The 11,180-nt window shown below is 39.3% G+C and overlaps 1 protein-coding gene across 4 annotated transcripts; it reads left to right on the plus strand.

Annotated features, from left to right (window-relative positions):
- The first annotated feature begins 4,797 nt into the window (after window positions 1-4,797).
- Window positions 4,798-9,493, plus strand: LOC105354542 (uncharacterized). 4 transcript variants are annotated; one of them, XM_011478095.3, is made up of 12 exons: window positions 4,798-5,047; window positions 5,126-5,232; window positions 5,634-5,765; window positions 5,849-5,894; window positions 5,971-6,000; window positions 6,087-6,177; window positions 7,138-7,200; window positions 7,276-7,311; window positions 7,396-7,452; window positions 7,992-8,075; window positions 8,276-8,372; window positions 8,463-9,493. In XM_011478095.3, exons 1-12 carry the CDS (start codon window positions 4,984-4,986, stop codon window positions 8,499-8,501), a joined length of 846 nt encoding a protein of 281 aa, XP_011476397.1. In that variant the 5' UTR covers window positions 4,798-4,983; the 3' UTR covers window positions 8,502-9,493. The 4 variants fall into 4 exon arrangements, with proteins under 4 accessions (XP_011476397.1, XP_020560907.1, XP_020560905.1 ...); XM_020705248.2 differs by having other exon boundaries at window positions 6,093-6,177; XM_020705246.2 differs by having other exon boundaries at window positions 5,974-6,000.
- Window positions 9,494-11,180: the final 1,687 nt, after the last annotated feature.

Below are 11,180 nucleotides of genomic sequence, written 5' to 3' on the forward strand. Positions count from 1 at the left end.
AAACTGGCGCCCCGTTATATTGGTCCATATACTATTGAGAGAATCATTAACCCAACCTGTGTCAGACTGCGGCTCCCGGCGGCTTTAAAGGTACATCCCTCGTTCCATATCTCGAACATCAAGCCCTTTCAGGAAAGTCCACTTTGCCCGCCATCCGCTTCCCCGCCTCCCGCCCGGGTCATCGACGGCGCTCCTGCTTTCACCGTTAGTCGGATCCTGGACATCCGCCGCCGGGGTCGCGGCTTCCAGTACCTGGTGGACTGGGAGGGGTACGGTCCGGAGGAGCGTTCATGGATCTCGCGCTCCCTGATTCTGGACCGTTCCCTCCTGGACGACTTCTTCCGGGCCCACCCGGATCGCCGTCCTGGACCGCCTGGAGGCGGTCGTTGAGGGGGGGGTACTGTCATGGTGGCTGTGTCAGCCACCTCCCCCTCCCAGCACTCCTGCTCCTGCTCTGCTGATTGGAACCAGCTGTCCTGCATCTCCTCATCTCCTGCCTGCCTTCATAAGGGTTGTCTTCTCCAGTATCCAGCGCCAGTTTGTTATACTTACTCCGGTGCTTATGTCTGGCCCTTTAGTATTCTCTAAACCTTGTCAAGTCACGTTGTTACTAACCTCGCTTGTACTCACCTTCAGGTTCATCTCCCACTGGTCATGCTGGTTCCCGCGGTTGAGCTCCTCTCCACGTTCCACGCTGGTCCCGCCGTCCTCGGCGCCCACGCCTCGCTCCACATCGATCCCGCCGTCCTCGGCGTCCTGCTCCACCTCAAGTTGGTCACGCCGTCCTCGGCTCCCCCACATTACGCTCCTCAGGTTCCACGGTCCGCCGCGCTCCTGGGACGTCAAAGCGTCATCCAAAGATTTCTCAAGCTACGCTCCCTTGGAGACTCTGTAAAGCCCCTGGAGAATTAAATACTCTTTACAAACTATTTCTGGTCGAGAGTTTACTTCCGGGTTTCAGCAACTGGGTCTGCCACGTCCACGACGTCATGACACATCCTCTAATCTGTTTTATGTGCATGTAAGTATGATGACAGCCTTCTGCCATCAGTTTAATATGCACGCAGCACCAAACAACAAACTTTTTCCCTCTGATTTTTAGCTTTGAATGAACCGGAGTGTAATTGATGTTTTTGAGTAATCAAAAAACTAGGAACATAAGATCACACTCTGCTTATTATCTCGTAAAATTAATATTCTCCTGTTACAGTTTGCCAACAGATATGCTTCAACCACTTTTACCACAAATTCCTTGCATTTGTGATTTGCAATTGTTCAACATTGTCAGTCTGACAGCCACAGTTTTCTCCCTATCCTTTAATTATGGTCTTCCTTTACACCGCCTATGGTGACAGATGATGACGGGCACTGGAAAAGTCAGGGAAGGAAACCTCCTCCCCAAGGAATATATGGAATAATCACAGTGACAAGGAGACAATGCCAGAGCAGGAAGCCCAAGAACTAACTACCTGTCTAGACCCTGAACAGCTGGCACGGAGCTCCAAAGTTCGTAGAAAAAGTTTTGGTTCAAACTTGTCTGGTGACGACAAAAATCGTAATTTTTGTGCCTTTTCCTTTGAAGCAAACACGTCTTTCAAGAACAACACAACTCCAGGTATATATTTTGTTTTGCTCTAACAATAGCTCCACTTAAATGTGGAAGTCTAACTATAGCAACAATGACCTGGAACAGCTTTATGGAAAACATTGATGGCTTTAGCCATCTGTGCTTCCTATTCCATACAAAAATAACTGTTATGAAAACATTTCGGTGATGCATTGTTCTCCACCTTTGGAGGTGAGTGTTCCTCTGCTGCCAAACTAAAGCAAGGCATTGTCTTTTTCATAATAGGAGGGTTAGCCGCGACACAAAAGCTGACACTGATAGACTTACTTAACGGGAATTTTAGAAGGCCGCACAACAATTTATAAATCCCAGTCCACCAAAACTCTTGTCTTGTATATTTAGGGTAGTTTTTGTTCCAAAAGAAAGGCAGAACAGGCATTCAAAAAGCAAAACCCAACATAATGGGTAATTTGATGTGAATTTTGTGCATTTTTTCTCATGAGTCCATTGAGTGTGTGCGTGATGCCTGTAAAAGCCCTTGAATTCATGTCTGAACAAATGGACATGTTTTTCAGCTGCATTGTATGTAAGGCTGCAGAAATAATAGAGGGCTGGACATTAAAAGTCCTGTTTGTTTCTGTGGGATTATCTGTTACAGTACACCGCTTTATCAGAGACTACTGTAACAAGACACTCTGGCCTCGGCTTTGCCCGACTGAACACTGAGATTTCAGCAACAAATCACAGGAGGGCAAAATGAGGAGGGAGGAGAAAAGAAATACACTGGGAAAGGTGAATAAAGACAACAAAACGGAGCGAGAAGCGGATCGAAGGAGAAAGTGGACTTGAGTTAAGAGGAGTGCGATGCACGCAGACAAAATGGAAGTTGAAGTGTAGGCCATGGCTTAAGCAGTGAGGTTTGCTTTCTGAAAGAGAACCCTCTCAGGAGATCGAGCTGGAAAACAGATTACAGTAATAGAGGCGATCCAAGTTGCACAACATGTTCCTCAGAACCATGTGAACCAAATCTGCTGTGCATCAAGCTCTGCAGGACAGTGATGTGACTGCACGCAACAGTCTGATGCGGCCTCACAGAGACTTTCCCGAGCAAAGATGAGGCAGATATGTTGTGTTTGGTAATGCAAACAGGAGGTTTCCTTACTATAATGTTGCATTTCTTTTTCTCAGCAGGATCAGGTTGCCGTGTCCAAACTACCCGGGCTCTTTTAAAGAAAGCTGTGGTTTTGGAAGGGAGGATTTGGCTGCTGAGAGAGCTCTACTATGTGCTGCAGCAGGAAATGCACGAGTTGGGGGTGTATGGAATTGTGACGAGCTTAGTGTTTTTCAAAAATCTTGTTGTGGTTTAGCATTTAGCACATAGAATAAGGGTTTAAATTTGTTTTGTTTTTTTCAATTATTTTTCTATGTAAAAAGCCACACTGGCTGAGTGTGCAGGTGATTATATTTGCTGTTCATTTTTGTGACTAATTCAGTGTGAAGTCATGCTTTCTGTTCTGGCAGTGTGTCGATGCCCCTTTGTGGTATCATTTGGGGGGTTTCAGCTTTCATTTTGCGCCAGCAGGACAGACTGACATATGAGTCCCAGCACAGTTTGCTTTTTCTAAGCTTTTTGGGTTTTGCTTTCAGAATTTGACTTTAAAGCCCCCCTGATGGACGCATTGCTCATTGTTTATCACTTCTAATGAGCAAATCCGGTAATTAGAAGAAAATGAAACAAAACACATGTTGATTTTTGTACTGTAGCACACACTGGAAACTTTAAGGATCCATATTTGAATCCATAAATACTCTGTCAGTATTTGAACCTGACCCTTTTACTTTTTCCTAGAAGAAGTCATTGCATTGCATGCTGCTTTGGTTGTGGTCAATTCTCCTCCAGGGCTGTTTTCCAAACTGAGTCCAAGCAGGATGCTGAACAGCCAAATCCATTGTTTCAGACCTACTCAGAATTCTTGAAGCGTTTCTCAGCCTTAACTCTGCAGAGAGCATCCTGCAAAGACTGCAAGGTTGTGTTTATTACAATGGGACACACACACTTTATAGTTGTGTCTTTGGCTCTTTTATGTACTCATACCACTATATTTGAACATTCATTTTGTGGGATCAAGCCAAAAAGTAGTGAAAGCAACTATGCTGTATCTCTCAATGCGGCTTTCCTCAACAAAACATAACAAGAAGAGCTAAATCCGGTAAATAACTTAGCAGAAGTGTAATTATTTACTTTATAAATGTTGTGTGCACCTTTTTTTTCCCTTTTTCAGTGTGTGCTTTCAGCCTGTTTTTGCGTCCTCTTTGAGAATGCAGGGAGAAGTGCTGTGACCTTCAAACCTCCCACATTCACTTGATATTTACAAGAATCGATCGGATAAAAACACAGACAAGTCCAGAACACAAAATTTACTCTGAGAATTTAAACAACTCCTTCATTTTTTTTCATGATCTTACAGTTATTTATCAATAATTACATTTTGAGCTGATAGAAATATAAGGAAATATGCTAAACTATGAGTAAAGTCTGTGAATTTACAGAGAAGAGTCCAAAAGAATTCATGAAGCCCATGTTTAAAGACGATTTAGAGACAAAGACACGTTCAAGTTATGTGGCACAGATGGTTTCTATTTCCCAGTTATTTGGATTATTGTACATTCACAAAAAAACAAAATACATGAGGATGAAAAAGTGATTCCATACAAGGCATCAACAGGTCAGTACTTTCTGTCCATGTATGGTGTTTGTCCCAAATGACAACAGCCTCCCCTGGTGTTTGATGCACAACAAAGCAGAGGAGGTGTGTGAAAAACTGTCATGCTGCTGTGAAAAACACAAACACATGCTAAACAAGCTTTAGGTTTGAGCTTTAAACCAATCCTTTTCAAAAAATGTGGAGTAAACTTGTGTTGTAGTGAAAATGGGATCTAGCTTCATGAAAGTATACCTTCAGGTTTACATGAACTCTTTTGTTTTCAGTCCTTTTTGTAAAATCTAAGTCTGTTGAAACAGAAGAAACTATAAAAGAAGATTTAACCCTTGTGCTATCCTAGGCACTTTATCATTGGGAGTTGGGTCATCTAGTCCCACTAGACAGTGCGCTGAACCTTTTTTCCTCAATGATTTGTGAACCTCACTGGTGTCCATGGATTACATGAAATCTTTCCACCTTTATCCACCTTTGTCATGGTAGGGAGAACACGTCAATATAAGGGTGGGGTCATCCAAGATAGCACAAGGGTTAAGGTGGAGAAGCTTCTTAATTAACCAGGTGACAACAATGTTAAGTCATCCCATGCGTAATTCAAATCTACTTCCTTGATATGTTCTCACCACTTTCACGTGATATTTCATCAGCCTGGAGGAGGAAGTATTTCTCTACTGCGCTTCTTCTTTGATCTGAAAAATGGCAACCAAATGTTTTATGCTTGCGTTGGTTTTGATGTTTCTGAAAACCGTGCGGTCTGAAGGTATGTGACTGAACATTATGAATGAGAATCTCGACTCTGTTTGTCTTGTTATGAAGCCGTTGTTCTGTTGCCTTGTAGAAATTTCCACTCAGAATGTGAGCTGTTGTCACAAGAATGATGATAACGTCGAGTTCAAGCACGACTGCCATAATGCTATAGAAATGGAAATCTATGATGTCAATAATGTAAGTCTTTTGTTTGTTTCTCGTTAGTAAGAGAAAGTGAAAGCTAAGGTTGTATTCAGGAAGTAGGCCCTGTTTTAAGGCAGCATGGACGGAGCTTGTATGTTCAGAACATACATGTGTGGGTTTTGTCTGGGCTCTCTGGCTTCAGCCCACGGTCCAAAAACATGCTCCACAGGATAATTCATGTTTTTAAATGTGACCGTAGCTGTGAATACGAGTGCTTGTTTGACTGTGGTTTCTTGCGATGGATTGATCAATCATTCAGGGTGTAACCACCTTTACTCAGCCGTGGCTGGGACAGGCTCCAGCAACCCATAATGGATTAAGTGGGTCTGTAAAAAAATGGACAGATGGAAAATGAAAGCAGTTGTTTGGCTTCATTATTTTTTTCTCTAAAATAGATAACGGTGGCCTATGCTTCGTTCAGCAAGCCGCGCCCTTATACATCACCTCAAGGAACAATAATCGACCGTGATTCAGTCACAACTGACAACTGCAAAAGACACCTCATAATTAAATGCATAACAAAGGATGTAAGTTTCCACCCTAACAAACCATTTTTAGTGTTTTCTGTGAATGGGCATCTCACACCGTCTCAATCATTTTTGCCTTGTAGGAGAATGAAAAAATCAAGGAACGATACATACACATACAATTCATTGGTGAGTTAATTAAATAAAAAGTACATAATTATATATGTAAAGCGTATTCTATGTATTAATTCTGGAAATGCTTTAGCAGGATGTGGCAGTGATGAGAATACTGGTTGTAAGTATATTCCTTGATATGCATCAACTTTGTTTGTCTTATTGTAATAATAATTGTTTGAACTAATGAAATACTTTTTTATCTAGTTGCAGTGATTTTGGCTTCAAGCCTCATTCCCTGCATCATAATAGGCCTTCTGATCTTCTTCTTATGGCTCCGTTGGAAAAAAAAGGAAAAGTAAGTAAAAATCAACAACTTTCTCTCAGAAACATTCTGACCCCCTAATACATGCAGACTAAAAACTGGCTTGACAACATTTTCTTTTGGTCTTTACTTTTACCTGAGACAGTTTTATCAAACTGCTAACAAACACCAATCAGGGGTTGTAAATACACAAACAGGGTTGAGCTTACATTGAAAATACTGGTGTTTGGTATAATGAAAGCATAAGAAAAGGAAAGCAATAACTAAAGCATTGGTGTGGTTTATGACACTTCAATTTGGTCTAAAAATTTACATTTAAAACACCTTTTTGATGCAAAGCTTGAATGTAAAAACGCAGCTTCTTTTATTTTTACAGACTACTTCATTATTTTACCCAATTGTTACAAAATGAACCTGAAACACTTCGAAAAAACTAAATTCTAAATAGAAAATTATTTTTACTGTACAAATCACACAAATTAAGAACTAACTGTTTTTATGTTTTATAACAAAACTCAAAAGTGTACAGATAAAAAAATTTATGTATCCAAAAACAAAGAAAAGACAAAAAAAATGTACTTGAAAAATCAGGCAAGACCCCACCAAACTATTTACAATGTGCCAAGGATTAATTCCAAAAATGTTTCAAAATCATGTGTCATAACTAAAAATATTGTTTGTTTCAAACCAAACAATTTCAAAGCTAAAACCCTTTTTTGAACCTTCTAAAATTTGAATTAAAAACAGAAGTAATGGCGGGTCAGCGCCACTCCCATGTTGCTGTAATGGTTAAGCTTAAGTAGGAAGAACATTAAAAATCAAAAAGGAAAGTAATTGTGAAAAACAAGAAGCTCCACCACTTAAAAGCATTAAAAGATCTGACAGCGACAGGAAAAGCAAGTGTTACCAAGTTTATTTAACACAGATTGGATAACCTGAATGTCGTCTGTAATAAAGTTATATTTTCTGTTACATTTCACATTTTTATTTCAGGAGTCAGCCTGAAAGAAGTGAAAACAACACAGAGGAAGAGGTGGCGCTGGAAGGTGTTAGCAGGTTAGTTTGTACACAACTACTTTTTTTCCTGTGCTGATAGTTATTATTGAACTTAGATCCAAAATTGGTTTTCAGTGAGGATGGGCCACCCCAGCAAAGGTCTCCAAATGGGTAAACTTAATGTCTAATAACAAAGAATTCCACTTCAATAAAAAAGGTTTTCTGATTGTTTTCTGTTGTTTTAATCCGATTCAGAAACCAAGGAGATGATCCGGGAGGAACGCATGGCTCTGAAAGAGCAGACTCTCTCAGGTTTGTCTCCAATCTCATCAACTGATGTATGTGAAGCTTTAGGAGCAAAGACGAAGCAGAAAAAAACTGTAAACCTGAGTTAGTGTTATGATGACTCCACAGGGAGTATGTCTGCAGAGTGTGTGTCCTTTGGAAGATGATTGGACTTTTGTTTCCTTCATTAATCTCCAATATAGCCCATTAACCTCCAAATGAAACATCTCATAACGGCTTGAGATGAAAATATTAAAAATAAACCTTCAATCCACAACAACCACTGTAGACACAAACACTCAAATGTTAAAGTAATCTACGAGAAGTGCTGTATTTTAAACGTGACATTTTTTTAAATTCTTTCTGGAGTATATTGTTCTATGATAGCGGACTGTTGTCAAATAAAGAAAAGTTACTGTTGATTTGTTGCAGTACAAATTACACAAACAGTGATGGCAACACAATGACAGAATTAGGAATAAACCGTGTGGCTTCTAAACTTGCTGATGTTACCCAGAGCTGTTATCATGACTGCCTCATGTTTATTAATGTTTCATTATAATCAGGGAGGGGGTCAGGAAATGGCCCGATCCTGGTCAGGAGCCTGAAGATGGACAAACTGAAGGACAGCCACTTCTGTCAGATCCGCGGTGAGGCTCCTCATTGCTGTGTCGCAGTCAAAAATGCCTTTCAAGACTGCCTGAAAATGTGTTTAATTTACCCCAAATACATCCAAATGTATGGCTCAAGCTGTTCCTTTTACCAAAAATTCCGACCTTCTTACTTTTCCACCCAGAATACAATCTTTGCAGTGTTTCATGGCTCACCGTTTTCTTGTTTCTGTCCTCAGAGCTGCTGGCGCTGAGAGAATGGGTGAAGCTGACGACTCGGTGAACGGTCCAGGCTTTGACCCATTCTCAGTCCTAGCCGGCAGGCGGCCTGAACCTGTAAGTGGAAAGATTTCAGTCTATTTTTCTTTTCACTTAATATTTTTCCCAATAGGAATGTGTTCATATGTTTATTTATTTATTTTCCAGAAAAGTGGCGTGGAGTCAAAATACACTGAAGAAAACTAAAAGAAGAAGAACAAGAATTATAATAAAAATAATATATATAGATAGATAGATAGATAGATAGATAGATAGATAGATAGATAGATAGATAGATAGATAGATAGATAGATAGATAGATAGATAGATAGATAGATAGATAGATAGATAGATAGATAGATAGATAGATAGATAGATAGATAGATAGATAGATAGATAGATAGATAGATAGATAGATAGATAGATAGATAGATAGATAGATAGATAGATAGATAGATAGATAGATAGATAGATAAATAAATAAATAAATAAGTAAATAAATAAATACATTTCACAGTCACAGCCACAGGCACATTTTCTGACATATCCTTTGTAGTCAAGTTAATCTTGCAGACTGTGGGGCTAAGTGTAAAGAAAACATAACTCCCAAAATAATGAATCACGTTTTTCTTTGCAAGATGGATTTCATTTGCTTTGCTTTTACATGATAAGTCACCAGACTGAACGGTTTTTTATGTGAAATTCTGTTGAATTTTCAATTTGCTTCCAAAATATTTTCTGTCCAGCTTGACCAAAGGATGGATGGACCAGTGTCAGAGACACTATGTCAGAGAATGGCGATTTCATGGCTGTTAGACACATACATAAAAATATTTAGTGAATAAATATATATATAACTGTATATCATATAAAATATAAAAACATGCCTACTATATAAAAGTGCATTTCAAACACATATGTTATATTGTACAATATTATTTAATTAATAAAATTCATACAGCATTATGTATGATAGTTACCACATATTTTACTTTTTCAATCAATTAAATCTTTCATCATCATTTTGTTTACTTAAATAAGTTGTATAAATGATTTTTATTTCTTTTTCTTTTCATTTATGCCTTTGCTCTTTTCCCTTTTCTGTAATGTTGCTTATCGTGTCTATTTCAATCAAATTCCCCGTTTTGTGAAACTATATACCTTTGATTTGATAATAAAATAAATGTATTTTTCCCCAAGTGTTTGCTGTTTGGGTTTCATAAATTCCTCACATATTTTAATTAGTGCCACAAGAGGGCAGTAATGAGCCATTTGTCCTGACAACACAGAGCATAGACAGCCTAAATAAATAACTTACCCTCCTTTGTTTCTCTTTATTGATAACCCTTCTACTAATTTTCTTAATTATTTATCAATAGAACAATTATTGACTTTTTACATCATAAAGTAACATTTTAAATGTTGATGTAGCAAATGAATAAACATCTGGTTATTATATATTTTTATATAACTAATAATTATGCAAAAAAACGAGAAATGAACACATCAAAGGCATCACTGTGGTACATTTATTTGATTATGACATGATTTTTCAAGTCGTTTTTATATATTTATTATCATACCTTACTTTACATTTCCTTGAGTTATTTACTACACAACTTTAAGTGTTGAATAGTGTCTGTTCAGCCACTTAAAAGATTGCTTCTGCCTTGATGTATGGACGTTAATGCAGTATACGACAAACACCTGGGCCTTAATGCATCTGTTTCCCAGCTTCAGGATCTGCTGACAGACACTGTGAGTTGTGGTTTGTCAATGTCCGACTCTATTTTCAGCTTTTGTAAATGTTCAATGACCTTGAAAGAAATCCTTTTTTCCCTGACTCTTGGATGGACTGCGTGCCAGAAAGTGACAGTGGCAGGGATAAGAATTAGCTGCTGGTGTTTGATTTGTCTGAGCATGAAAGTGTTACTGCAGCATTGGTGAAAAGAGGGTGATTGAATGGTCAATGCCTCAAAGCCTCCCATCTCTGGGAGTCTCGTGGAAAGGACATGAAGGAGGCTGAGGATGATGGTTGAGTGTGAGTCATTGTTCATGCACAGCAGATAATGAAACAGGGAGATCCATGACAAAGCGAAAGTAGCAGGAAGACTCCAGAAATATTTGTATCAATAGCTGCTCCTATTGGATATCAATAGTTATTTACCACAATTCAGCACTGATCGCTAATCCCATACTGGTCATGTGGTTTTAGTGAAGCTTTTGTTAAGCGACTCCAATAACCTATATGCATTTATGTGTCACCCTTATCTGCTCTTGCTCAGCGCAATTCCTAGGCTTACCCTGAAGTGTGGTGTTGCGAGATGATACGACTTACCGGAGTAGCAAGCAAATATTGTTGCACTGAGAAAGCGGTAATCTATACTCACAACGCAGTCATTAAAAGATTACATCAGGGATGGCACCGCACTGTATGATTAATTAACCTTGACTGATGCTGTAGAAAGCCTAACACAGCAGAGCAATTACGTCGAACTGGCCTGCATGTGCGCGCACATACAAAGACGAGCTAAAGTCACCATTATACTGTAGCTAGCCTTGAGAATCTTCTGGTTCCAGATCAGTACACGTGTTTGGTATTTATCTATCTTATTTGTCCTGTTTGACTGTGATTCAGTTTGCTAAATGTGCACAAAGAGCCTTTGCTTGACTCATCATCCCCACCACCAGGTCAGATCTGCGTAGGGTTACTGCAGTTGGAATGGGAGCTGAGTCAAAATGGAGTACAGATACTTGGCTTGTTGCCCTGCTTCCCATGCTTCTCAAATGAACACCACAATACAGTTGCAACCATCCAGAACGTCCATGAATAAAACATGATGACTCTATTAGTGCTTAAAGATATAGTTTCATTCCCAGCATGAA

Source organism: Oryzias latipes, chromosome 8, assembly GCF_053564925.1.
Source record: "Oryzias latipes strain Hd-rR chromosome 8, Olatipes_Hd-rR_3.1".
NCBI classification, from domain to species: domain Eukaryota; kingdom Metazoa; phylum Chordata; class Actinopteri; order Beloniformes; family Adrianichthyidae; genus Oryzias; species Oryzias latipes.

What these genes read in the sequence shown, in the direction of transcription:
- LOC105354542 (XM_011478095.3), top strand. Translation starts at nt 4,984, where the DNA reads ATGGCAACCAAATGTTTTATGCTTGCGTTGGTTTTGATGTTTCTGAAA. An exon ending in AAATCTATGATGTCAATAAT is followed by an intron (nt 5,233 to 5,633) that starts GTAAGTCTTTTG and finishes TCTCTAAAATAG; the next exon opens with ATAACGGTGGCCTATGCTTC. An exon ending in CATACACATACAATTCATTG is followed by an intron (nt 5,895 to 5,970) that starts GTGAGTTAATTA and finishes GAAATGCTTTAG; the next exon opens with CAGGATGTGGCAGTGATGAG.